The sequence below is a fragment of the Zalophus californianus genome, chromosome 3 (genome assembly GCF_009762305.2).
Source record: "Zalophus californianus isolate mZalCal1 chromosome 3, mZalCal1.pri.v2, whole genome shotgun sequence".
Classification (NCBI taxonomy): domain Eukaryota; kingdom Metazoa; phylum Chordata; class Mammalia; order Carnivora; family Otariidae; genus Zalophus; species Zalophus californianus.
Window position 1 is genome coordinate 114175384 of NC_045597.1, and position 26593 is coordinate 114201976.

General features: G+C 36.0%; 1 protein-coding gene across 3 annotated transcripts in view; it reads left to right on the plus strand.

The window, feature by feature from the left end:
• The window catches only part of ACVR2A (activin A receptor type 2A), an 84595-nt gene extending 58028 nt beyond the window's left edge, over positions 1-26567 (plus strand). Inside the window, exons 5-13 of one of the 3 annotated variants that reach the window (XR_003518980.2) lie at positions 5639-5662; positions 9888-10031; positions 11902-12045; positions 13041-13186; positions 15550-15664; positions 18300-18438; positions 21791-21921; positions 22816-23429; positions 25823-26567. Coding sequence is in view for 2 of the 3 variants with exons in the window: in XM_027588362.2 (XP_027444163.1) it covers positions 5639-5662; positions 9888-10031; positions 11902-12045; positions 13041-13186; positions 15550-15664; positions 18300-18438; positions 21791-21921; positions 22816-23010 (1038 nt within the window). In the remaining variant the exon portion in view is untranslated. Of the gene's footprint in view, positions 1-5638; positions 5663-9887; positions 10032-11901; positions 12046-13040; positions 13187-15549; positions 15665-18299; positions 18439-21790; positions 21922-22815 lie in introns of all 3 variants that reach the window. The other 2 variants (XM_027588362.2, XM_027588364.2) reach the window with 2 other exon arrangements.
• The last annotated feature ends 26 nt before the right edge of the window (positions 26568-26593 follow it).

A 26593-nucleotide genomic window follows, 5' to 3' on the forward strand; every position in this document is an offset into this window, starting at 1 on the left:
TTAATGTGGTTTCAATAAAAGTGTTTGCATCGCTCTCAAAACCATATGTGAGTTGAAGTTTCCTGTTAATAAGATCTGTATTTATGCTGATAAAAAACACTTGATAAGAAAGCGGATTTTAGGGGCTAGAAATTACCTACCTTTAACAAGGTATAAAGTTAACTTGTTCATTTTTAAAGGCTATTTAAGTAGCACTATAGTATTGCAACAGTAATGCCTACTTGAATGACATCAGTCTCTTCAGTTCTCTACATCATGACATTTTGTCTTGATTTTGGTCTGAGGAAGAGTGAAGACTTTCAGATGTTTGGAATACTTATTTTTGGGCACACAAAATAGTCCTGCTGATCTTAATGTTAACGTAATAATAGGTTGTCATTTCATGCTATGTCAAATTACTATCCACTGAGAAACCGAGCCATCTGTGAAAATGCTGTGTAGGATTTCCTGTTGAACATGAGTCTATATATGTACCCATTTAAAATTAATAAGATACTGAAAGGGTAGCATAGCATCATTCAGCCAAGTCACTTTAGGAAAGGGTACTGCTTACCTATTTGCGGGGGATGCAGGAGAAATTTACTAAAATTAAATGAGTATTAATATGCTAATACTAAGTTATACTTGCAAAATGAGTATCACATCTATTGAAGCACATCTTGAAATAGGTTGACTCACTTTCTCTTTCCTTTTAAATTTTTTTCTTTTTAAGAATTAATTTCAAATATTTGCCTGTTATAATAAGACAAATTATACAGAAGGAAGTGTGTGCAAAAGAAAGGAGATAGAACCATTTGTTCTTTCTTTTTTTTCCTTTGTCACTTTCCTGAGATAATCTGTTTTAACAGGTTGGTATGTATCCTTTGGCACCTTTTTCTAATCTCATTTGTTTGAGTATATGCTTTTTTCCCTCCTTTTATAAACTACAGAATGTTATTTCACAGTTGCTTTCTTTTAACTTAACAGTATACTGAGGACAGCTTTTCAGCTCAATACTTTTCAGTCTCATTCTGATTAAATGATGTGTTCTTAAGTGAAATTTAGTGGAGCTTTAATGTATGCTCATGAAATATCAAAACTTTGTTTTATTAACTTAGAGTTGGTGTTAGGTTTCTGCTAAGACCCAGAACCTACATTTCACAAATATTTTTAACTGTCTTACTTTATTTTAGCATGTTTAAAGTATGGTGATAATAATGCTCTTGTCTTGCAGTTGAGGATCTTTCTGTTTTTTGGTTTTTTGTTTTTTGGTTTTTTTTTTGTATATGCCCAAGAAATAGTGCAGGGCTCCTACAGAAATCTCTTTTCTTCTGTGTTCCACCTTTGTGTGTGATTATTTTTGTTACAGCTTAAATTACGACTTAGTTTTGTGTATATTTCTAAACTAATTGTGGGGAGAAGTGTCATAAATTATTTGTAGACTTGCAGCTTGACAAAAAATTACTACTCTCTGAGGCATATATGAGCTGTTTTACTTAGCAAATGCATGGACAGGCCCACTTGGAGATTTGCTGAAATTCCGTGTCCAAATGCAAAAAGGAAAGGAAGGGGAGAAGGGAAAAAAAAAAATTAAAAGCTTTATCCAAAGCTTAAGACAAGTTAAAGCTATATATTAAAGTTAATAATGAAAGCACTTTATTTCTAAAGATGACTTCCATTTAATTTTTAAAATCTTGAGTTCAGTTTTCCTTTGGACTGTGGATGGCCCCATCTTCCAGTTTACAGATGGGACTGATGCATATTGAACAGAATACATAATTTCTCCTTTTTCTTGTCTGGCCAGGAGATGGACGATAGGAAGAAGTGTGCTTTTCTCTCAATTCTTTATTTCCTGGACCTCACTGTAGATTTCTTCCTTCATTCCTAGCTACTTCATCACCGTCAAATCTTTTGACCCCATTTGTTAGTGAAAGCTGCTTGTATCACGTAGGCTGGCAGGGGTTGGGGTTTGTTGGTTTGGTTTCAGCTGACCCACTCACCTGATGCCTGAGTGCATGTTGTGTGCCAGGCATCATGCTGCTGGGTATTGGCGAGCAGCAGAGGGACAGTTCTTGCTCACCCTTTTGAAGCCCGCAGTTAATAAATATGTAGGTGAACAAAAAATAGGTTGGTTGGTCATTTGACTGCGCAGCTTGGAAATGAATTGCATCAGCAATTTTGGTCAAAGGTGGAGGAGAAGAGGAGAAAGGTCTGACTCCAGTTCTGTGGTGACTGGGAGCCCCACCGGGGGTGCCTATCTAATGTTAAGTGCTCAAAACATGTTAGCTGTTATTGCTAACAGAGTTGCAACTTCAAAATTGTACTCAAAAGGTATCCTATTTATTAAAGCCATTGTAAATATATATTTATATGTCAATACTTTGAAATTAGTGCAGTGAAAGATTTCTTTTTGAGTACTCTGTCAAGGACTACACAGAGCACTTTACACTGATTAATCTTTCAACACCCCATGATACAGGTTCTGTTTTATTAAGTCCGTTTCATAGATAAGAAAATCATGGCGCAGATAGGTGAAGTGTCAGCCTAGTGTCAGTCTGCTGAGTGGTGAAGTCTGGCCATTTAGATCCAAGGATTATTGTTCATTGAAGTAATTTTAATAGAATGGCTTATTTCAGTTAAGTAATTGGGGGGGGCATAAAAACCTAAAGTAGGATAAAGGGAAGAATCAGTATGTAAATTATATTTAAAATAGTTTTTATTGTAAGGACATATAGCCTTGTTGATAAACGTAATTTTATCCCATCGGTTTCTGTAATGTATAGCAGCATCCTTTTCCTTTTTTTCAGCTTTACTTGCAGAATACAAATGCTAAAATAAATAAAATTTCGTCTGTCCTCACTAATAAACCTGATGCTTCTGAGCAGTGGCCAGAAGGAGAACGGATATCCCTTACATCTTGTTCAGACTTTTAAACCCCATTGCAGCTACCCTGAGGAGCTGCCTTCTTAGGGAACTTATTCAGAATCCTGTTTCATCCACCTCGGTCTGTCTTTGCCTTGCTTTCAGGAGTTAGATGAGAGAAACAGAGGAAGTAGGAGTTGATATATCACAATGGAATTTTGAAGATCTAATTGGATAGAATGATGGCTGTGCATTTGGCAGTATCAATATTATTGCATATGTTAATGTATAATATATTGCTTTCCCTAGCTCAGAAGCATTTGTTCTGATATACACACTGTATTATTTCTTTATATATTTCAGTCTGCTTGGCAATAGTCTTTTTTAAAATTAGCAATTGTAAAATTTCTTAGAACATGAGATAATTAGATGACTAAGATGAAACAAATTCAGAGTTTGTCAGTTTTCAAATACTTTGGGGTGGTGGTCCTTAAATCTTGGTAGTCCTAAGAAGATACTTAGTGAGTTATCGAAAAATATATATGTATATATAAATTTTAGAATGGCTTAAATAGTAAATAAGAGAAAATTTATAGTATATGTCATATATGTGTGTTTATAGTATATAAATGAACCCAAATCCCTATTTCTAGAAAGATTTCTTTGTGTTCTTGTTCTGTACATCTAACTGCCTACTAACCATCAGCACTTAGATGTCTCCAGGCACTTAACATTCCGTGGTAATGATCTCTCCAAACCTGGTTTTCAGTAAATAGAACCAGTAACCATTCGGTGGCACAAGTCAGAAATTTAGGATGCATCCCAGTACCATTTTCCCACCTAATCTGTCTCCCTCGAGTACTTACTCCATTTTTCAAGGATCCTCTCCTCAGGAAAATCTTCTCTTATTTAACATGCCCTTGGAAGTCTGCTTTCACCTTACAGGTGCTCAGGGTACTGAATTCCTTTTTACTGCTCTTATTTTATAATTATGCATCCATCAGTGTGGTGTCTTTGACTAGTCTTCCTTCCCCCACACTATAGTAAGCACCATGAGAACCTGGGTAGTCAGTGCCTAGCACAACTAAGCACTCAATAAGGATTTGTTGAGTGAATGGAGAAGTCCTATTCATTCTTTTCTGATGTTTGGCAACACAGTTAAATTTCTTTACCCCTTAAGAAATAAGCAGCAAGTCTCTTTCTCATCCAGCAGCCTAATTACTTGACATTAATGTGCTGATTTGGTTTTCACTGTTCTCTCCAGTTATAGTGCATGATACTCAAGTTTCATTTTCCATGTTGTGAATTCAGATGGTTTTATTTGGTTACTTGTTATCCATGTATTTTAGTGATTTAATTTTTTTAGATTCTGTTTTGACCCTTTTATTTTGTAACATAGTTTACGCATTGAGGCCTGTTCTTGGTGTGTCTTGTTTAGCTTGATCATTCTCTGACTTACTCTAATGTTCATTTATTGAGAAGTATATTGAGCAAAGATACCCTTTCTGGGAAGATACATGGACCTACTTGCACAGTGTTATTATTGTGGCAGGGTTATCTCTGTAGTACCTGTAATGAAAACAAAACCTGAGAGATACCTAGGCCTTGGGAAGCTAAAGTCTGGCTATTCATTTGGCATGTATTTGTTTCAAGGGATGAATTTTACTCGGGAGTACTGATAAGATGTTTTGATAGTAGGATTAGCTAAGCCTTTTCGATGAATTATAAATAATCCTGAATCATTATCACAGAAGAAAATCAAGAAGGAAGCAAAACTAGTTAAACTACTGGTACAGATAAATGAGTTACAAGTCTTTTTTCAGTGCTATTCTCTGTAGAAATATTGTAGAAATATTGGAAATGGCAGATATACTCAGTGATTGGAGGGATTTGAAGCCTCCTTTTACATTGGTGACAGTATTTCTCTTAATTTTAAATTTAGGCCCCTAACTATTTTAGGATGACTGGGAAAATGAAAATCTTGTTCTCTATCAGTATCTGAGTGCCCTCAGACTGAAAAATATGTATGGATACTTGTTCCCAGGGCCACCACTGCTTGACTTCTTCACTCTCGATGTGGCTAGTAAGTCAACAATGGGCCTGGCCTGTCACTGTGTTCTACTTAATTCTCATTTTTTTATTCTTCCCTGTCTTTATTTTCTTACCCTAGTATATTGTTTATGTTGCACACACACACTAGAAACATTTTTCTAATTTATTATGATATCTTCCATGAAAAGGGAGTGAAGCAGTTCAGGAAATGGGGGATTTTAGAGACTCTTAAAACAACTGCCAAAGTGTGGGCTGAGGAACTTATTCTGGTTACGTAAAAGTTTCTTCTGTGCTGCTTCTAGTTTTTGTTAAAGGCAATACTGCCCTCTCGTGTCCAGAAGCCAATTCCAGCGCATATTTTCTCAATTAAATTGCTTGTTTTACTCATCCAGTTTAGAACTTCTTAGAAAAACAAGTAACAATTATTTAAGACACGGTGTAGTTTGCTAGCTTGAATTTCATTGGATCAGGTAATTTGGGGTCATACTAGAGTCGTCTGTACAATAATGCCCCTCATCTGAAAGGTAACATCCAAGTTTTTTGTTTGTTGGATATTACTTTCCTCCCTTTATAAGGAAAGTGTTCCCAATTCTTATTTTAAAATTATGATACATTGGATCATTGCCAACTTTTAAAAAGCTAAATCATTATTCTCCTTCCTTCACTTTTGTAACTGATGTGTCATTTTTCATTTCATTCTGGATATAAATCGTAATTTCTTTTGCCTGTGTTTTTTCTTCACAAGCACGCCTTTCATATAATGATAGAGGTAAGATGCATTGATGTTTGTTTTATGGTTGTGGAACTTTTTGTGGATGCATATTAAACATTTGTTCTTAGATTTTTGTTGTTGCTTTATTGTGCATCCTTTTATAAATTTGTGTTATGAATATTTTTTTTACCACTTTTAGTATTAAAAACATGATTGATTTGCCACAGTAATACTTTTTGATTTTCAAAGAGTTGTTAACCGCATTTATACTCATCTGAGTTGGAATGTAGAAGCTTAGTTGATTAGATGTTAACACCTAATGGCTAGTATGTCACTAGCTTAATGTCAGCATATGCTCATTTTTACCAGGAGCTGACTTTCTGGTGAAACCCATCATCCTTTAATGTGAAATCTGTATTTTCAGATCGTTTCTTTCATCTTTAGTCTCCTTAGCAAATGGGCTGGCTAGAGAAGTATAAGTTGATCTTTTGCTCTCTAGAGTTTGAAGGCTTTTAGATTAGAATTTACCCTTCTCACTTGAGAACTCAGAAGAAATACAATGATCATAGACTACTTAGCAGCTCTTCACTTCTGCTAATTTATTCCAGTCTTGAGTATAGTAATCCTACTGGGTAGCAGTGTTGGGATGGGGGCATGATTTTCAGTGATTGCCATTTGTTGTTTCTCAGCATGATGTCTCCTGATGCCATAATTTTCATATACAAATGGGTAAAGAAGAGATGTAAGTGGAGGCACGTTCTACTGCATGTCTTCTTAACTGTGCAAAATAGCGGGATTGCAAGAGAACTGGAGACTTAGGAAAAGTTTTCAGGAATTCCCCAGTCCTTACAGTTGATCCCCCAAAAGCTGGTTTTCTGTGTAGCGGGGCAAAGTCATGTTTTATGATAATATCAGAATGTTGCTGTCATTATGAAGTTCAAGCCCGAATTTGTCTCGCCAGGTGTTGATATATTTTAAAGGTATAAATCTTTATTTCTAGAATCAGGTACAGTTGACCCTTGAACAGTGCAGGGCTTAGGGGTGCCAATGCCACGCACAAACCTGTGTATAACTTTTTACTCCCCCAAAACTTAACTACGAAGTTTTGTGATTAATAACACAAATGGTTGATTAACATATATTTTGTATGTTATATGTGTGATATGGTATATTCTTATAATAAACTAGAGAGAAGAAAATGTTATTGAAATCTTAACGAAGAGAAGATACATTTACAGTACTGACTGTACTGTATTTATTAGAAAAAAATCCACATAGAAGTGGACCCCTAAAGTTCAAACCCATGTTATTCAAGGGTGAACTGCATTGAGTTTTTTGTGAGTAAATTAGTATAATGATGCTCATAAACTACAAATAATTTGATAGTCTCAGATGATAGGATAAGTAAAAGCCAGATATTAGAGATGCAGTTAAAGCTTCCTGTAAATTTAATGAAGAGCTGAAAAGTATGAAAGAGAATATTCTAGTAATTTTTCATTAAAATAAAAAGGCATATTGGCATTATATATTTTATAGAGTTATGGTCTGTATTTTAGTTACTTGTTTTTGAGTCTCACCTTTTAAGTATTATAGAATATTACTTAAAAGCACATACCATTTCTAAAAGTTTGACATTCTGTAGGAATGTGCCTTTGTAGACCTTTTCCTCACCCTTTAAAAATTTGCCAGTATTCTTCTTACTTTTAACAATAGTCTGTTTCAGGCTGTTATAAGGCTAAATAGAATAGTAGTATCATTAGGAGAGTGAGCTAAGATTTTTTACTGATAATGGTAGCTTAGAAACTTACCCAACAAAGACTTGGAAACTTATGGGAATCTTGGAGTTTATTTGTGCTTTTGGAAAATATTCAGTGATCTTTTTTCCTCCAAATACAGACATTGAAAGTTATTGTATGTTTCCTAAAATTAAGGTTAGTATTATATTAAAATTATATTTTAAACCGGTGACATAGTCTTAATTTGAGATGTGGATTAAGTCCTCTGAATCCTGTTTTATAGACTGGATCATATCCATGTGGTTGGTACGCCTTAAAACAGAGAATGGGTGATGTCATATGTTATCGAGAGACATTATTAGTTTATATTAAAAGTTATTAAACATCTTAATGTTTAAGTTAAGAGCCATTTTCTTTACGTGGTTGTTTTGCCTCTTGAGCTTTCAGCTCTTATCTGCATACTTAAATTTTTGGTATCCCTGCTTTGAAAACTCAACATTTCTGACTTGGTTCTAAAGAAGGGGAATCATTGATTTTTAACTTCGTGGTTATTTAAATTTTTTCAGATTGAACTTTTTTCTGTTAGCATAATTATTTTATGCAGTTATCTAATAATTCTTGGACTTTGAGCATGAGTGGTTTCCTCTGCCTCTACAAGACTAGTTTTCCACCTTTTTCCCTCCCGTCTCCACATCCACATCCGCAGCCTGCTCCTATCAGTAGTATCTCTTGTTACAGTTATAAATGACCAGTCAAGCAATGAGGTGTAGGGTGGGTTTAAGTTTGATAAAACTTCTCCCTAGAGTCTTTCTTGTGTCCCTTTCCAGTGAGAATCATAACTTTAGGGGCCATACTTCTTTAAGATTTGTATCTGACTTTCTGGACTCGTCACTCTGTTAAACTACAACACTCTTCAGCTCTACTATAACCTTTTGTCTTTTGAATGTGTGAAGGCAAAGCAACTTTTTGTAGACATTTTAAAAATATCTGAGGTTGAAATGAGTCACAGGAAGTTTTCTAGTTTATCATACTATTTTATTTTTTTTATTTATTTTTAAAGACTTTATTTATTTATTTGACAGAACGAGAGAACACAAGTAGGCAGAGAGAGAGGGAGAAGCAGCCTCCCTGCTGAGCAGGGAGCCTGATGCGGGGCTCAATCCCAGGACCCTGGGATCATGACCTGAGCCGAAGGCAGACGCCCAACCGAGCCACCCAGGCGCCCCTATCATACTATTTTAAAGTAGGAATTCTCAAGCCATTTTGTAAAGGATTGCCTACAAAGAAATTGCACCTTTGTCCTCTTTAATACCTTGCAGTATTTCTATTTTTGAGGGTCTTTCTAATGCAGGTGTCAACTGTTTAAAATCTTGAGTGACACCAGTGGGCTGAATAGCACCCAAAGGGAGCACTGACAGTCTTGGGGCATTAGAAGAGGGGATTTTTTCTTAAAAGGGGAGGAAAGGAAGAGAGAGATGCAGTGATACAGGAGGACATACTATTTCCATGTGACTTAGATGCCACCCAGTGTCACAGTGTCTGTTGCTGTTGCCACAGAAATTTTAGTTCTTCTTTATAATACTCATTATGCAGCCCTTCATACATTTTGATCACTTTTCTCTGGAAGCTTTTCAAAAGGCTTCCTACATCTTGTTTTAGTTGCAGATACTGAAATGATACAATGCTTCCAGTGAGGGTTGCCATTCTGCTTTGTATAGGAAGGATGCTCTTGTGTTTTGTAAATGTTGTACCCCTATTTATATACTATATTTGCTCCATTTTCAAAATTAACTATAGCAGTACACTTTTCTTTCATTTATCTTGCCATCTATTACGATGAACACTCATTTTCTGGATTACAATTTCTGCTTTCTTTGCCAATCAGACTAATAATTTTTATCTCAGGTCAATTTGGGGAAGTAATTATAAACAAAGGATTTGTTAGTAGGTTGAAAAATTAGAATGAACAGAAAAGTTTGGCTATTAACATATTTGTGTGCTTTGTATTTGATACACTTATCTGCGATGTATTTGAGAATGACTATGTGCATTTCTGAGATGAATGAAGAAAAGACTTAAAGATAAACAGTCATTGGAAAAAGTAGTGGATTTTGAGGATTGTGTTCCTTTGAGAAATAGCTGTAATTTGCTGTTGCTGGCACTTTTAAAATCCTCATCTTCTAATGAAGTACCAACTTGATGAAACCGTTGAAATACTGTTCATAATATCCTAAAGGTTACAGAAAATCTTAGTCCAGAAAATTAGTGAGACTGACTCAGAATGATTTGAGGTCATTTCTCCCTGCTGTACTTAGATAGCAATAGTGCCAAATGTTATTATGAAAACTCTCAATTCAAGTGGCTTGCCTTACGATCACTGTAAATAACTAGTAATGCTTGAGAACTCAGTTTTAGTAAGATTGAAGTTAGTGTCATTTGTATGTGTTTCCTGTTTCTGTCAATTGATTTCCTTGGTATATCACTTTTTTTCCCTCATATTTAGCACTGATCTGCTTTCTGATACTAGTGTTATTGTTTATCTGTAGGACCCAGGACCACCCCCACCTTCTCCATTACTAGGTTTGAAGCCACTGCAGTTATTAGAAGTGAAAGCAAGGGGAAGATTTGGTTGTGTGTGGAAAGCCCAGCTGCTCAATGAGTATGTGGCTGTGAAAATATTTCCAATACAGGTATGTTCTTGCGTCTTTCTCATCTGCGTATATTTTGTAAAAGGTGCAACTGGCTCGATTATTGTAATTCCGAAACAGTCCGAAAACACAAACCACGTTTCTGGGTGGTTCTTTGTGATACTGAGGAAAGAGATTAGCCCTTTTGTCTGCCTTCTCATCTGAGGAATGGGACTCATGGTACAGCAGTCCTTCTGTCTGTTCGGAGGGTTGGAGTTCCAGTGAATGAACATAAAGGAGATCTTTTGCCAATAAAGATACTACAGAAATGTAGTATTAGTGGAGGATTCCAGTAATAGAATTTCGTTGGTTTACTTTTAATATCCCATTGACATTATCAGAAAACAAAGAGAAGAATGAAAGAATAGCATACTGGTTTTAGAATTGTTTAGAGGTATATTACCAGACTGATTCATTTTTGTCTGTCTTTGAGTGCCCATGTAATCATTTCAGATTTTGTTGGGTGAATTTTCAGAGGCAGTGAATCAAGATTTCAAATAATTGGTTTACTGTTGACTTGTTTTTCTTTTAAAGGGGCCTGACCTCATAAAACCCTGGTCTAATGCACCTCTGAGCTGTTCTTATGTTTTGTTTGAGTCCATTGGTGGTAGAGATCTATGCTGATTTCTTCATCCTTGTCTCTTGCTTCACACCCCTCTAGTTAATGCCTTGTGTGCTGCTGTGGTCCTTCTTGGGTTTGGTGATTCAGGCTCCGCCCGTGTATCTATCTGCACAGTGGATCTTCCTCATCCCAGAGTTACAGAATCCGTTTTTTCTTTTGTCTTAATATACCTAGCTTTTATCTTTGTTGCCTCCTCTAAAGCCTTTTTTGGTAGCAGTGCAGATACTTTTAACACTCTGGTTCTTAATGGAAGAGTCTAGTCTGTTCTGCCAAGATTGACAAATTCAGGGTTGTTCTTTCTTTGTGGGAAGAAGCTTAAAAGTTAAAGAAAGGCCTTTGGATATTAACACAAGGGTAACAATAGCAAGAGTAACAGTAGCTAATATTTTATTGAATGCTTCTTATTGTCAGGAAGAGGTGCTTTATAGAGGAGTACTCAGTAATAGGTGTCCATATATTACCCATATATAGAAAACAACACACATATACATAATACAACAACCCTATGGAGCAGACACTGTAGTCCCCATTTGCTAATGAGGAAACTGAATGATTGTCACTCGGCAAAGGTCCTTAAGATTGTTTGGATCCAGAGGGTTCCTAACCATTACGCTATGGTGCCTCCGACTTTCATTATTCTTCCATTGTGAAGAGAAGCTAACTCTTTATGAGTAGACACGTAGGCAAGGAGTAGGCATGGGTTGCTTGCAGTCACAAATGAGTATATAGTGCTTTAAATTATTGTATTGCCTATTTATACCCTATTGTGCTCTCATTGACTTAGGGTATTCTCAACATTTTAAAAACATTTGATATAATGTTAATCTTTGAACAAAAAAATTGTCTTCTATTGAGATGAAGTCATTCTACCTGAAATTTGTACTTCAGGGAGATTATTCTGAATAAACACAAGTAACTTCACACCATGATGAAATGACACTGTATTATGAAATTGTCAGAACACATTCTGTGTTGCCATTGTTAGATAGATACAGATGTGCACATAACTCCTGTATTTACAAACTAGAAACACAGAAAAGTATGTTTCAGGGAGTGGGGCAGGGCAGGCATTTGTCATAGAGTTGTTATTAGATTTCTTTTAGGAAAAAATAAGACAAAATCAAAGAATCTTTTCATAGTTAGCTTTATTTTTAAATTTTGCCTTAGAATCTACTTGAGTAATCTCTTAGATATGGTTTATTTATTTATTGAGTTCTTTGCACTCTTCCTATTCTTTCTTTTTAACTCTAGGACAAACAGTCATGGCAAAATGAATATGAAGTTTATAGTTTACCTGGAATGAAGCATGAGAACATATTACAGTTCATTGGTGCAGAAAAACGAGGCACCAGTGTTGATGTGGATCTTTGGCTAATCACAGCATTTCATGAAAAGGTAAAACTACTTTCCGTTTTAACTCGGGAAAGTTTACCTCCTTAATGTTGGCTACAAATCCCTCAGACTTGTTTTTCTGGGAACAGTATGTTGTTATAGTTAGTTAATATTTATAAATAAAAATCCTTTAAAAACTAATTTTAAGAAAAGAGCAAAATGGCAACTTTTTCACCTAACGCTCTACTTATATAAAACCAGTCTTTTGTCCCTTATTTCTTATGCTGCAGTTACCTCTCTTACAAATAATTATTTCATTGTAGCTGGTGCTTAGTCATTTTCATTTACCATTCATGATCCATCTTGATTATGTGGACCATTTTTTAGCTTGAATTTTGTGTAGCCTAGTGACAGAACTAGAGTCAGGAGATTGATCTTTGATCTGTCACTAATTCGTAATTATCACCAAAACGCAGTTGCTGTTTTCCCTCAATTTTTCTCCTTTCATAGTTAGTATGAAAGTACATGTTAATGAAATAGGAGATTGTGTTGACCTGGCAATTAGTTTCATCATTGTCAGATCTAGGTGGCTCTTACATGTCTCTAAATTCTTGACCAGAAGGATAGTAGTAATCTCTAGAGGAAGATTCTGACATAGTTGCTTATATGTCTTAATTTTGTGTTTTCCTAGTCCTATGATATAACTAACATCTTTGTAGTCAGTGTATTTTAACTTTTTAAATATTTTCCTGAACTTTAGATTTTCAAATAGTGTTTTTTTTTTTTAACTTCTAAATAGGAATGCCTTCAAAATAGGAAATTGTACCTTGTAGCAAACCTTTAAAGATTAGAGGTATTCCATTCTAGTCAAATGTTTACTAATGTGAAACTTGAACCCTTCCAGAAAGATTGTTTTTGTTTTTGTTTTTGGATATTATTATTCACTAAAAGTAAAGATATTTTGCTTTCCATAATCTCTTAAAAGTAAAAAGGAAAGTTCTCCATGTCAAATGGCTTTTGTCCAGAGCATAAGTTGTTTTTTCCCCCCTTTTCTTTAGGGTTCACTGTCAGACTTTCTTAAGGCTAATGTGGTCTCTTGGAATGAACTGTGTCATATTGCAGAAACCATGGCTAGAGGATTGGCATATTTGCATGAGGATATACCTGGCCTAAAAGATGGCCACAAACCTGCCATATCTCACAGGTAGAGCTAAATTTATATTATTTTCCCAAATAATTCAGTATTTATTATTTAAACTTTTAATCTACTGTGCAAAATTTGTTTTCCCCCTAACTACGTAATCATGCTAGAGGAGGCAGTTGATTTTCATTGATTTTCAAATTAGCTTTGAGAATGGCCAGGAAGTATTTTGGGTAATATATATATTTAATATCATTAGCAAAGTTTAATTACTGACCTGTGTTTTAATTTATCTTATTTCTGAAAGCATGGTTAAGAGTGAAGTGTATTTTGTCTATCTCAAAGGAAAAAGAAATTTGTTTTGCCTTAAAATATGATTTACTTCAGGGATAATTATAAGATGTAATTAAGGAGGGACTTTGAGTATCTTTTTTTCTTGTTTGTAATGACCATGTGATCATTACCTGAGCTGAGGTGGAGGGAGGCATCGTTTGAAAAACTGGGCTTGAAGCAATAGTACTTGAACCCAGTAGTTGTCATACCCTCAAAAGGGAAAATGTTAGTTCCTTTAAACGTGGGATCAGTTTGCCATTGTGTATTCAATTTAAAGATAGTTGCTTTAGAAACAGACCTGTGAGTACAGAGAACAAACTGATGGTTGGCAGAGGAGAGGGTGGGGGTGGGAGTCTGGACAAAATGGCTGAAGAAGAGCAGGATACAAGCTTCCATTTATGGAACAAGTAAGTCATGGGGATGAAAGGTACAGCCTTAGGGAATATAATCAGTGGTACTGCATGGTAACAGTTGGTAACTCCTCTTAGGTGAGCATAGCATGATACATAGACTTGTTGAATCACAATATTGTACACTTGAAACTAACGTAACATTGTGTGTCCATTATACACTTAATTACAAAAAGACGGTTGCCTTAAAAGTAGGTACGAACTGGGGCGCCTGGGCGGCTCAGCCATTGAGCGCCTGCCTTCGGCTCAGGTCATGGTCCCAGGGTCCTGGGATCGAGCCCCGCATTGGGCTCCCTGCTCAGCGGGGAGCCTGCTTCTCCCTCCCCCACTCCCCCTGCTTGTGTTCCCTCTCTTGCTGTGTCTCTCTCTGTCAAATAAATAAAATCTTCAAAAAAAAAAAAAAAAAGTAGGTATGAACCAATTCATTTAGCAGATAATTGAGTGCCACCAGTTGGTGTTTTAGGTTGCTGGGAGGCATTAACTTTTAATCCCAACTCTAAAATTGATTTTGCAAACCTTGAATGATTTCTACCTCAGAAATAGCTCCCCTTTTTTCTCACCTTCCTGCATACAGTCTGTCTCTTCCTGGATTTTTGCTCATCTCACCTAGTCCTATAGGGAACTAATCCTTTGGCACCCCCAAAGCTTAGTAGAAGTAGTGTTCCTAAAAATCTTTTGAGGCTAAAACTGATCGGTTTTGGAGCATTTGTGGGTGACTACCTGTGTCTCTTCTGTCCCACTCTTGGTCTCTGTGTGCACATAAATTTCACCACTGCTCATGGCATAGATGTATGTAGCTAGAATATAGTAATCTCTAGGATGAGTCAGTTGAAGCTGGAGTGTGAAAGAAGTTATCTGATTGCTTTAAAAGGGTTACTCTTTTCAGAACACCAGGATCTAGCTGGAGCAGTTTGCTTATGGTGAAAATTTTCTGATATACATTTCTAGAGATGCTTTTCTACAAGGCTGAGGAATCTAAGAACCACTAAAATAAGGGTCCATTCTAATATGTAGGCCTGTACCAGTAGGCAAAAGGCCCCAATTATTTGAATATTCTTTCAGTTTGGTTTCTTTCTTTTTTTCTCTTTTTTTTTAGTTTTTGATGTAGTGTTCCATGATCCATTGTTTTCGTATAACACCCAGTGCTCCATGCAGTACGTGCCCTCTTTAATACCCATCACTGGGCTAACCCATCCCCCCTCCCCTCTCCCCTCTAAAACCCTGTTTGTTTCTAAGTCCATAGTCTCTCATGGTTCATCTCTCCCTCCGATTCCCCCCCCCTTCATTTTTCCCTTCCTTCTCCTAATGTCCTCAGTTTGGTTTCTTAAATTTCAGTTGCAATGGGTGTTTCCAACTATAAACTCTGAAATACTCGTTTTACCTCAAAAAACCAGCAATTTTATGATTGTAGGTAGGAATAACAGATAACATGTAGGCTAGACAGTATTTTTGGAATAGCAGCTCTTTAATAAAACTGCTTTATGGACAGAGTTCCTTCTTATTGTCCATGTTATGAATAGGAGTTTGTTACTCTACTCTTGGTGCTTCAAGCTTTTTCTCCCTCCTTTTTCCTGTTTATCATACTTCTGTAGGTTAATCTCCTTCTTCCCCACTTTCAATGAAAATTTTTAGAAGATAACTTGTTTAAAATTAATTTGAATACTTTATCTTTCTATTTGCAAGGGACATCAAGAGTAAAAATGTGCTGTTGAAAAACAATCTGACAGCTTGCATTGCTGACTTTGGGTTGGCATTAAAATTTGAGGCTGGCAAGTCTGCAGGTGATACCCATGGACAGGTAAGGATAGTAACTATAAACTGTAAGAAAAAATAATCTTGTCCCATATTTTCTTAGAATGGCACATCTAGATTGAATTGATTAATATTACTGTGATGGTTATCAAATCAGCATCTAATATAAAATGACTCTCTTAAAAGTAATATGTTAAATTTGCTGAGGAGGACATTTTCATGTGGTGGTGAAGGACTGTTGGGAACTCAAGTGGTTTACATCAGTCAATTCGTAAAACAACTTAGACACATGTCATGGGATTCTATTTTTAAAACTAATCAAGTTAGACTCCAACACACTTAAACAGGCCTCATTCTTAGGGAGTTCTTGGTAATAACACAGTAGTTTTGTTAATTCTTTCATCATCCTAAGAGGAATGGCAGAACAATCAGTTACTATTCATGCTACTATGTATTAATATCTATTGCCTGATTTTTCCACACAACAATTAGAGTTTCTTGCTTCTTGGTCTTTAGTGCTTCATTAACTCTTTAACCAATTTTACAGCTTTTCTTTGAATTCTCTCCAGAGTTCAGAGCACTTGCAAAGCCCTGAGCAGAGAGCCTAATTAACTCTATCTAGTCAAGGTCTGTACAAAGAGCTCTGAACAATGGGAATCTTTAAAAAAAGCCAAATAGGAGAAAAACATTATCCATATATTTTATTCTTAGAAACTGTGAGGCGAGGAAAGGTGCTTTCACGCCTACAAGATCACCTTTTTATTAAGAAAACCAGTTTGACCTGAAAGGTGACGTTTCCTTACAAAGTTGGCATGATTATTTCTTCATCTTTCAAATCATGTAAATTACTTTGGTCATCTAATTGTCAGCTTTCGTTTTTCCCAGTATATCCTACTGACCTCCAAGAATAGTTATTAAAGAATCACAGCATAACAAATTTTGGCAATACTGACTGATGATACAAGAATTTAGTTTACAGCAATGGTCAGCAGTCAGAGTTCTAGAAAAGTTGATACCAAATGTGTTTGGGAATGAAGGCGGTCTTGTGGAGTATATTGCGGAGGAGGGAGATTGTGCAGGAGGCCCAGGGAGCTGACTTGAGTGATTATCATAAAACTAAATGTGGGGAACCGTTGAATCCTCTGGCACCTCATAACCCTCTTCCCCCCTTTTCTAATGAAAAAATTTTGAGACTTATTCCTATCTTTTACTGTCCTCTAAATTGGTTTACATGAGGAGGTAAAAATAATTACTAATTACATCACTGGTTACTTGACTTTAGACTTCTTGGACCAGAAAATTTCAAAATTCACGTTATTGTACATTTTACATATATAAGATTTTCTACACTAAGTGTAAAATGTAAGGACATTTTACACTAAGAAGGTAGTTGTCACTTTATAAGAAAAGTACTTTGGATGGCATACATTCTTTTTTTTTTCTGCTAAGAACTTTTTTTCTTATATTCAATTAGCCAACACATAATAATACATCATTAGTTTTTGTTGTGTTCAACGATTCATTAGTTGCATATAACACCCAGTGGTCATCACCACATGTGCCCTCCTTAATACATTTATCTTTAGGAGAAAAGTAAACTTTTGAGAAATGCTTGCTTATAGTACAGTTAAAGATGCAAAAAAGCAGAGCTACTATTTTTTTTTTCTTTCTTTAAAGTGTTCTTATTAAATGAATTAAAAACTTGAGCTTTGGAGTCTTAGTGATCTGCCCTTTTTTAGACATTTCTATTGTATGTGTGTTCACAGATAATTGTCTAACTTGTAGTCTAGAGATCAGTCACCTGAGGATAGAACTTTTTGGAATACCATTATCTGGCCACTCCCTAGATCTCCAAAAACTCAATTACTAATTGAGTGTGATCCACCCAGCTATCCTATAAGAATTTTTTAAGCATTTATATGTGAATATTGTCAAGCACCAACCAAGGCTAGCTATAGTAGCTTAGTAACCATAGTTCCAATACTAAGAAATACCAAATTGTTAGGGACAGATATAAGACAGAATTCATGAATGAATAAATACGTACACGTTGTAGAAATAGAACTTTTAAAAGTTTATCCATTCTTTACTTGGCTAATTCTTCTTAAGTTTTATATTACTACTTTTTGTTAATAAAGAGAAAGAGAAACTCTCAAAAATGAGTATTCTTTTTTTTTTTTTAAGATACACATTTCAAACAGGATGCAAAGGTACAATTGAGAAGTATAGTTTTCTTGTCCTTGTCTCCAACAGAACCACCATTGTTTTTGATTACTTCCAGAAGGGGGAAAAAATTCTAAGCCAGCGCCAGCATAATGTTTGCTGATATATTTATTAAGTGTATCCAGAAAGGATCTCAGTATATATACTGCTTTGTTCCTTGCTGTACAGTGTTTTTGGAAGTTTTTCCATTATCAGTCCAGATTTATTTCATGTTTTTTCAGAGCTGCATAGTACTCTGTTTAAGAAATCCCTGCTGATGGAAACTTCCCATTTCTAGTGTCTTGGCTGTTATTACTTGAAATGGAATACAGTGCTCCTTGACTCTGTAGTCCGGTGGTCATGATTTGGTTACCTTACCTGATACGATAGTAGACCACATTTGGTTTTGATTCTTTTTACAAAATCATAAATAGTTCATAAAGTTAATGAGTACTGTTTGCTTTCAACATCTTTTTCAGGTTGGTACCCGGAGGTATATGGCTCCAGAGGTATTAGAGGGTGCTATAAACTTCCAAAGGGATGCATTTTTGAGGATAGATATGTACGCCATGGGATTAGTCCTGTGGGAACTGGCTTCTCGCTGTACTGCCGCAGATGGTAAGGGAAAAAATATTTTTTTTAAAAATATATGCCTATTGTCTACTACACATATATGAAAAGGGATGATAATACTCAAAAGGTAATATTTCAAAGTACAAACAGATTTTTTTAAGTAGACTCCAAAAGGTAGTGGCTTAAACGGAATTCAGGAGGCAGGGGATGGGGGCAGGCTGGAGAGGGAAGGTATGAGCATGTATTGATCCTTTACCATTGCCAGGCATTTTGCACTAGGCCCTTCACATACTTTTAGCTAATTTCCTAAAACTCCTTTGGAGGTAGTTACTGTCTTAGTTTTATACATGAGCAATTTGAGGCTCAAATTTTAAGTAGAAATTAAGCAGATTGCCAGTTTTAGCTTCAAGGTGGTAAATGGTGAAACCTAGATTTGAAACTTTGATCCAAATGTAGGGATAGGGCTGCCACTTTCGTAGGTCCTGCAGGTCCTGCCTGCCCCCAGGTTGCAAAGTCAACTCTTTTGGCAAGAGGAGATAAAGGAAGAGTTGGGGGATTTTCCCTTCCAGGAAACTCAAGGCTGAATCTATTCATCACTCCCATGATGTCAATATATACCTAACCAGATTGAATTTACAGTCCATCCTCCAGGGCACAAAATTGAGCATGCCTTTGGATATACCACAGGTTAAATTCTGTCTCCTTACAGCCTTGAAAGTCTGAGCTGATGTAGACGTTATTATGAACACTAGTTATATTCTCTTGCACACCTTGGTTCTGAAGGATTATGTTTTTGTTATGTAAGTCCTTGTTCAAGTCCTATAAATATTTGCACTGATTGATAAGCCTGCATACTATTTTCCTGGTGTGACAAAATTAGTGTGCTCGGTACTATCTTCAGTGCTTCTCAGAAGTTCTCCATTCTCTTCACTTGTGTTACAGTACTTTTTTTTGGACATGAAAATATAAAGCCGACATCTTGACAAATGTAAATTAGCTTGATCCTTTTAATTTATAATTACCTAAAAACTTCCTGCAGATTGTGAAAAGACCATAGAAGAAAGTTGTGTAGCGTATTTAAACCAACTTAACGTATATTTATGAGAATACTTTTGTTTTCTGAATACTGCCAATGGTCTCTCAGTGTAGGACAGACTACCTCTGGTATATGAAATTTGATTTAGGGTACTGTGCTTTTAAAGGGAACTTAGTAGATTGCTCAGGAATGGATAGCCATTCATTCTTCTAAGATTGGGGGTTGGCATGGGGGTGGATCCAGACCTAAGAAAGTTTGCAGCAGTTTGGATATAATTCTAGCTTAGAAGTCTAGAGGAAGAAGAGTAAGCTGTTCAGTGTAGTTTGGCTCAAAGTGGGAGAGGAAGTACATTTATTATGTGCATTTATGGAAGCAGAAATAGGTTGGCTAGGTATAGATGTTACAGGAAAATGTATTTTATAAGAACTTTAATAATATGAACTCTCCAAAGCCAACCATTGGATATGATGTCGTAGGGGATATACAAAGCCCTGCCCTTAAGCAATATATAGTTTAAGGGAATAAAATATATCCTGGACAATTGACTCTAGAGTAAGGTAAGTGTGAATTGCCTAGCTTCATGCTCAGTACATAGATATTCAATAAGTTATTTTGGATGAGTGTAATACCTGAGGAATGTAAGCGAGTGTTAATGGGAGTTTAGAGGAATGAAAAATGCTTTGTTTTGGGGTAGAGCGGTTATCAGGGAAGATTTCATGAAAAATGAGGACAGATGCTGATATATATATATATATTTTTTTAAGATTTTATTTATTTGACAGAGAGAGACAAAGCGAGAGGGAACACAAGCAGGGGGAGTGGGAGAGAGAGAAGCAGGCTTCCCACCAAGCAGGGAGCCCGATGCGGGGCTCCATCCCACCATGATCTGAGCCGAAGGCAGATGCTTAATGACTGAGCCACCCAGGCGCCCCGATGCTGATTTTCTAAAATGCTTTGCATGTGCTATGAAATAATTGCAGAGTCAGGGATTTCTGACCCTTAAGTCAGAAATCGGGGCAGGAGGGGACAGTGTGAACATTGCTCAAGTGAGTACTTTAAAATTGGTTGATGGCTAATTGTTGATGGTTCAGTTCAGTGACTCTCAGACTTTAATGTGTACTAAACTCCTGATAAAGTTATGTTGACTCAGTAGGTCTGGGTTGGGGCCTGATACTTCTATTTCTTGCAGGCTACCAGTCAGTGCCAGTGCTGCTGAGCTGCGGACCACATTTTGAATAGCAAGAGTTAAATAGACATTTTAGAACGTCAGTACTGAGTCACTGGAAGTGCTTAAGCAGAGACGGACTATCCAGGCATCAAGGATTCTTCCATTTGGAGAGGCTGGAGTTAGATGTCCTCCTTTATGATTCATTGTTTATTAACTTATGTCCTATCCAGGAGTAGGAGTATCTGTACAAGGTTTAGGTCCATATACAGACCCTTTATATGCAGTTGCTCTTTAGTGAACGGTTTCTGTCAAGGGGAGACAGCACAGTGATTGAAAACACAGACTTTAGTGGCAGAGATGGATTCAAATTCCACTCTGCCACCTACCAGCTGTATGCCCTTGTGAAAATTACAGAACCTTTCTGAGCTGCTTTCCTATCTGTAAGATAGAGGTAATGTCACCTTCACTCTGTGGAGGTGTAAAATGGAAGGAAATAACGTATGTGAAGTTCCTAGTCAGGGTAAGTGCTTATTAAATATTAGTATTAACTTTTAACTACATTATCCTATTTGAGTATGCCTAAGAAAAAAGAACCATTTATTTTGTTGAATACATTTTGTCTGTGAGGGCACATTCTGAAGGCTAGTTGGGAACCCTATTTGGAGTATGCTTCTGATTTTTTTAAAAACTGTTTTTGGCAGCTTTTGTGAGGAGGGCGTGTGACTCTGAGGTACATAATTCCTCATGCAGAACGTGTAGGGGGTTAGGATGTGTCACAGAATAAAGATGGTTATAGAGACTGACCCCCAAATTGTCAGATGGAAGCACCACTGTTTAGTCTGATTTGAATTGTGAGAAGTACTTAAAGGGATTTTATAGCCTCGACTTGCAAATATTGTTGGTTCCCTGTGGTCCTATCTATGTACGGAGATAGGCATATTCCTCATACAGTAGACGAGAAAGCTCCTTATGCAAACTTAGCAGGCTTATGCTAAAGAGTGTAGTTTTTGATTTCTCCTAAACTAGCATTTGGGTCATAATGTGGTAGAAGTAGTTGAGAATCTTTTTATCTCCTGTCATTATAGCATTTAACAGTTGGGAAAAGGTGATACAGAGTATGTTTCAGAAAGGTTGTTCCAGTTTGGAAGTCAGGAAGATTTGAATTAAAATGATTTTTTTTTTTTTCATTTTAGGACCTGTAGATGAATACATGTTGCCATTTGAGGAGGAAATTGGCCAGCATCCATCTCTTGAAGACATGCAGGAAGTTGTTGTGCATAAAAAAAAGAGGCCTGTTTTAAGAGATTATTGGCAGAAACATGCTGTAAGTTAGCTTTTCATTTGAAATTCCAATAAAATGCTTTTCAGAGGAATTTCTATCTCTGCACACTTCTGAGATGATTTTCTGGGGAGGTTATCTTCATACAGGATATTGTCTATAGAGTTCTACAAACAACAGAATTTTAGGGCTATGAGGGGGGATGGTGAAGTCATTAAACCTAAGGGGCTTGCATTGCTATGGTCCTGTTTGGAGAGCTTCCCAGGGAAAGGAGTACCTGACTCTGAGGATGTGGATAGGTGGGTAACCTTGATGATCAGCAGCTTCCTTTAAGATGGTATTTTTAAAGTAAAGCAGTTTTCTGCTCTCCATGTTTTTGATTTGGGATTGGACTTTGTTCAGGTTCTTAAGAATGCTCTAAAACTAGAGACTTACGTAGGTGAAGAATGGGACACTATTGCCCTGGTTATTGTGGTCCAAATATAACTGGAAACATGGATTAAAAACCAGGTAGAGAATCTCAATGATGCTTTTCCAACCTTTTTTTCTATTAACTGCAAGACAGAAATGCCGGTATTAATGAAGAAAACAATAAAAATTGTTTTAAAAAAAATTAGCCTTGGTTTTGAGTCTAGATCAGGCGTTAGCATTGAACTGACCCGGTTTATAAGCAGTGGCTAGGGATTTTTGAAATTAAAAAAACCTAATTACCTCCTGTGATAGTCACGGATGCTATAAAAAGTTTGATTTTTCTTAGTGCTTTTCATCCATTTTCTGCATACAATAGATACGCATAAGTGAATGTCGACACATAACACCAAACTTGGCTAATCTTGAAACTTTGACTCACAAAAATAACAATTTCTTTATGGACACTTCATCATTTCCTAATAGAAAACAAAATCTGCTACAGTGTCTGAATATGTTTTTCATTTTTAGGGAATGGCAATGCTCTGTGAAACGATAGAAGAATGTTGGGATCACGATGCAGAAGCCAGGTTATCAGCTGGATGTGTAGGTGAAAGAATCACTCAGATGCAAAGACTAACAAATATCATTACCACAGAGGACATTGTAACAGTGGTCACGATGGTGACAAATGTTGACTTTCCTCCCAAAGAATCTAGTCTATGATGGTTGCACCATGTGTCCACAGTGAGAAACAGGACTCTGAACTGGAGCTGCTAAGCTGATGAAACTGCTCACAGTTTATTTTCTGTGAGAAATGAGTAGGAGGTCTCCTGGACATGTCAGGAAGAAGACCCTCATTTAAAAATGTGGCTCTGGGAGACTTACAGCATTGCCTGCAGCAGAGACGTGAAGGACATGAGACTAAGAGAAGTTGCAGACTCTATAAAGAAACTTTTGAAAAAGTGTACATGAAGAACGTAGCCCTCTCCAAATCAAGGATCTTTTGGACCTGGCCTAATCAAGTGTTTGAAAACTGACATCAGATTTCGTAATGTCTGTCAGAAGACACTAATTCCTTAAATGAACTACTGCTTTTTTTTTTTTTTTAAATCAAAAACTTTTCATTTCAGATTTGAAAAAGGGTAACTTGTTTTTATTGCATTTGCTGTTGTGTTTGTATGAATGACTATTGTAATGCCAACACGACACGGCTTGTGAATGTTTGGTGTGCTGCTGTTCTGTGTACATAAACAGAGGCATCAGAGTGGGGTACAGGAGAGAGGCTTCCAAGCATTACTTTAACCTCCCTCAACAAGGTATACCTCAGTTCCACGGTTGCTAAATTATAAAATTGAGAACACTAACAAAATTGGAATAATAAATTGATCCATGTTTTGTAACAAGGTATTACAAATTCACTGTGTTATTTAAGAAAAAAAAGGTAAGCTATGCTCAGTGCCAACACTAAGTGGCCATTCATTAAGCAGTGTTTTAGCTTTTCTTGTGCTAGCTTGTAATTTAAGGGAAAAAAGTACTGTTTTTTGAAATGAAAAAACGTCATTTTCCCCTTTTCCCCATGTTTTAAAGCTTCACCTTATATCCAGTTCCCAAATTATTGCATATTTACCTAAGTATTTTTTTAGGTGTGCTGTGTTTGGGGAATATTTGAAAATTTAAAGCATGATTTAAATTTTTTAAAGTGAGCTGTGACACTGGAAAGCTCTTCATTTTTATTCTTTTAAAATAGATTTTTTTTCCTATTTATATATGTAAAATTGTAGTGTATTTCTTTCACCGAACAGTGTGTGGGACATTCTTTATCACTGTTTAAGGATCACCTCAGGAAGTGTCATTACCCAGAATTCCTCACTCTCTGCTTTGAGACTTGTAACTTTATCACTATATTTCTGCTTGGTGCCATCTTGTCAGAGTAATACTTTGATGTCTGTGATATGTAAAGAATTATCCTAGGATAGAAATTTTAAATTTTAAGCACAGATTTCAAATGTTACTGCTTTAAAACAAATCAGGGATAACAAGTTATAAACTTAAAATATGCAATGACATTTAGAGGTAACCGATGTTGATATAGGTAATATAGCCTTGCTTCCTCCTGCAAATTGCTTTCACACTATAACTTTTAGGGTAGTTGATGCCTTATCCTTGATAAGAAAATGGAATTGATGGTAGGTAGGTGCCAAAGTGCTTTTCAAACAATACTGGATTAGAATATAATTGGACTGTTCCTCAAATTTTTATAGGCCAAAGTAAAACAGTAATTTCCTGAATTTCTAGATTACTGACCAACAAATAGCCAGTATTATGCTATGTACTTTCGTCAGGTCATTTTAAAATCCATACATTGATTTTATAAAAGAATTTTTTACATGTCACTATCAGGAGCTCACTGTGAATGTATTACCTTCATATGGCTATTTAACCACACAGTACACTACATTTTACATATAATGTGCACTTAATCTCTGGGAATAATAAATTATATTATTTATAAATAATGCATAGGTCAACAGACTCTAAAGCAGGGAGGGAAAGAAGAGTAATAGCATTGTTGTCTGCGTGCCACACACCATGCAGAACTTTGTGCTCTTGGGTCACATATGTACCCAAGTTTTCATTGTTTTCCTAAAGAACTCCCTTTTCAATGTTGAGTTCACCTCTTTATTTCAAAAAGTACTTGACATCTCAACTGATTTGGTTTAACTTCCACTTTGAAACTAACTAATCAAGATGGGAAAGTGACAACGTTCACACATAGAAATTGTCCATCTCCTGAAGACTAAGTTCTACCTGTTCTAAACATTTAATTTAAAAGAAAAAATCAAAACAAAAACAAGGAATATTATGATGAATGTTTGGCTTATGTGAGCACTAGTGATAAATTTTTATAAGATCAGTTATTCAAAAGATAGTTTTCTCTTCATGTTAGAAAAAATTTTTAGAAGTCCTGGGTATTGTACTTAACTCTAGCTAACCAACTTTAAGACTTGTATCCTTTTTGAAAACTATATTAATAGAAGAACACTTTTTATAAGCAGTAAAATAAGAATGTTCCAGTGACTACCTGTCCTGATACCTAGTCTTGTTAAAACTTTCATTTGCAGGGCATTTTCAGGTTTGGTTTACAGTCAGCGCAGAGTGGGCAAGCTTACAAAAAGTTTGAGCTGGGATACTGAAAAAAAGAAAGATCAAAGAATGAGAAAAATGATGACTTCTTTGTTTTGGGGTGAACTGACACCTCAGTAATTTTTTCCTCATGTGTATGGTGCTCCTTACGATTCGTCTTGTATTTTGCCTTTCTGATACCCATCAGAACTGCTGCTCTAACTTCCACTCTTTACCTTGCCCAAATCTCCATGTAAGGAATGCTTTATGATCAACTGCCATAGGACTGATGGATTAACCAGTGTTTGGCTTTATTCGAAGTCTATGCCCTGCACAGCTCTTTGTATGTATTTTAGATGCTAGGACGTTTTTAGCATGTGAAGTGTGACTCTTGTTTGAATGTTTATTACAGGTACCTTGTGAATTCCAGAACAGAGACTGTGCCTCAAAATTGTTGGTCCCATGAATTTGCACTACCTTTCATGGTGATGTTTTGAAAATGCAATCAGGAAAAAACCCCAAGAAGTTTGGAATTTAAAAATAGAATCATCTATCATGAAATTGAAAAGGAACCTCTTCTTCCTCCTTTCCTCCAATCCTAAGTAACAGCTACATTTAAGTAAAATGCAGACGGGTAGGGGAAAAAATACCCTGGCCAGATGATAAGTTTAAGTGGAATTAAACTTAACTATTTAAAAAAAAAAAAATGCTTCTCCACAAATATTTTCCAGTTTCTCTTTTTTACCTTTTAAAAAATTACTTTTTAGAAACACTTGGTATAATGTGCATAAAATTATTTACTGATTTCTGGGCAAAATGATACAAGTAGCATCTTGATTGAACATCATTTACCTCAGATATTCAACCAGCATACATTTTTTATGCAGTCTCAATCCACATCCTATTTGTTACCTCTCAAAATATTGGTAAGCAATTATTTTAGCTTTACTCTGTATTTCTTGTCAGTGTTTTGGGCACAGGTTGTTGTACTACTGTCAAATTGTGACTTGCTATTTTTTTCTGCAAGTATTAACAAAAAGTTAAAAAAAAAGCCCCATAAAACCCCACCTTGGATAAGTGATTGTTAAATATTGTACAATAAAATGTATGCTATCCCCATTCCATCCCTGAGTTAAATAAAAAAAATGAATATGGTATGATTTGGCTTATGCAGTTTTTCTTT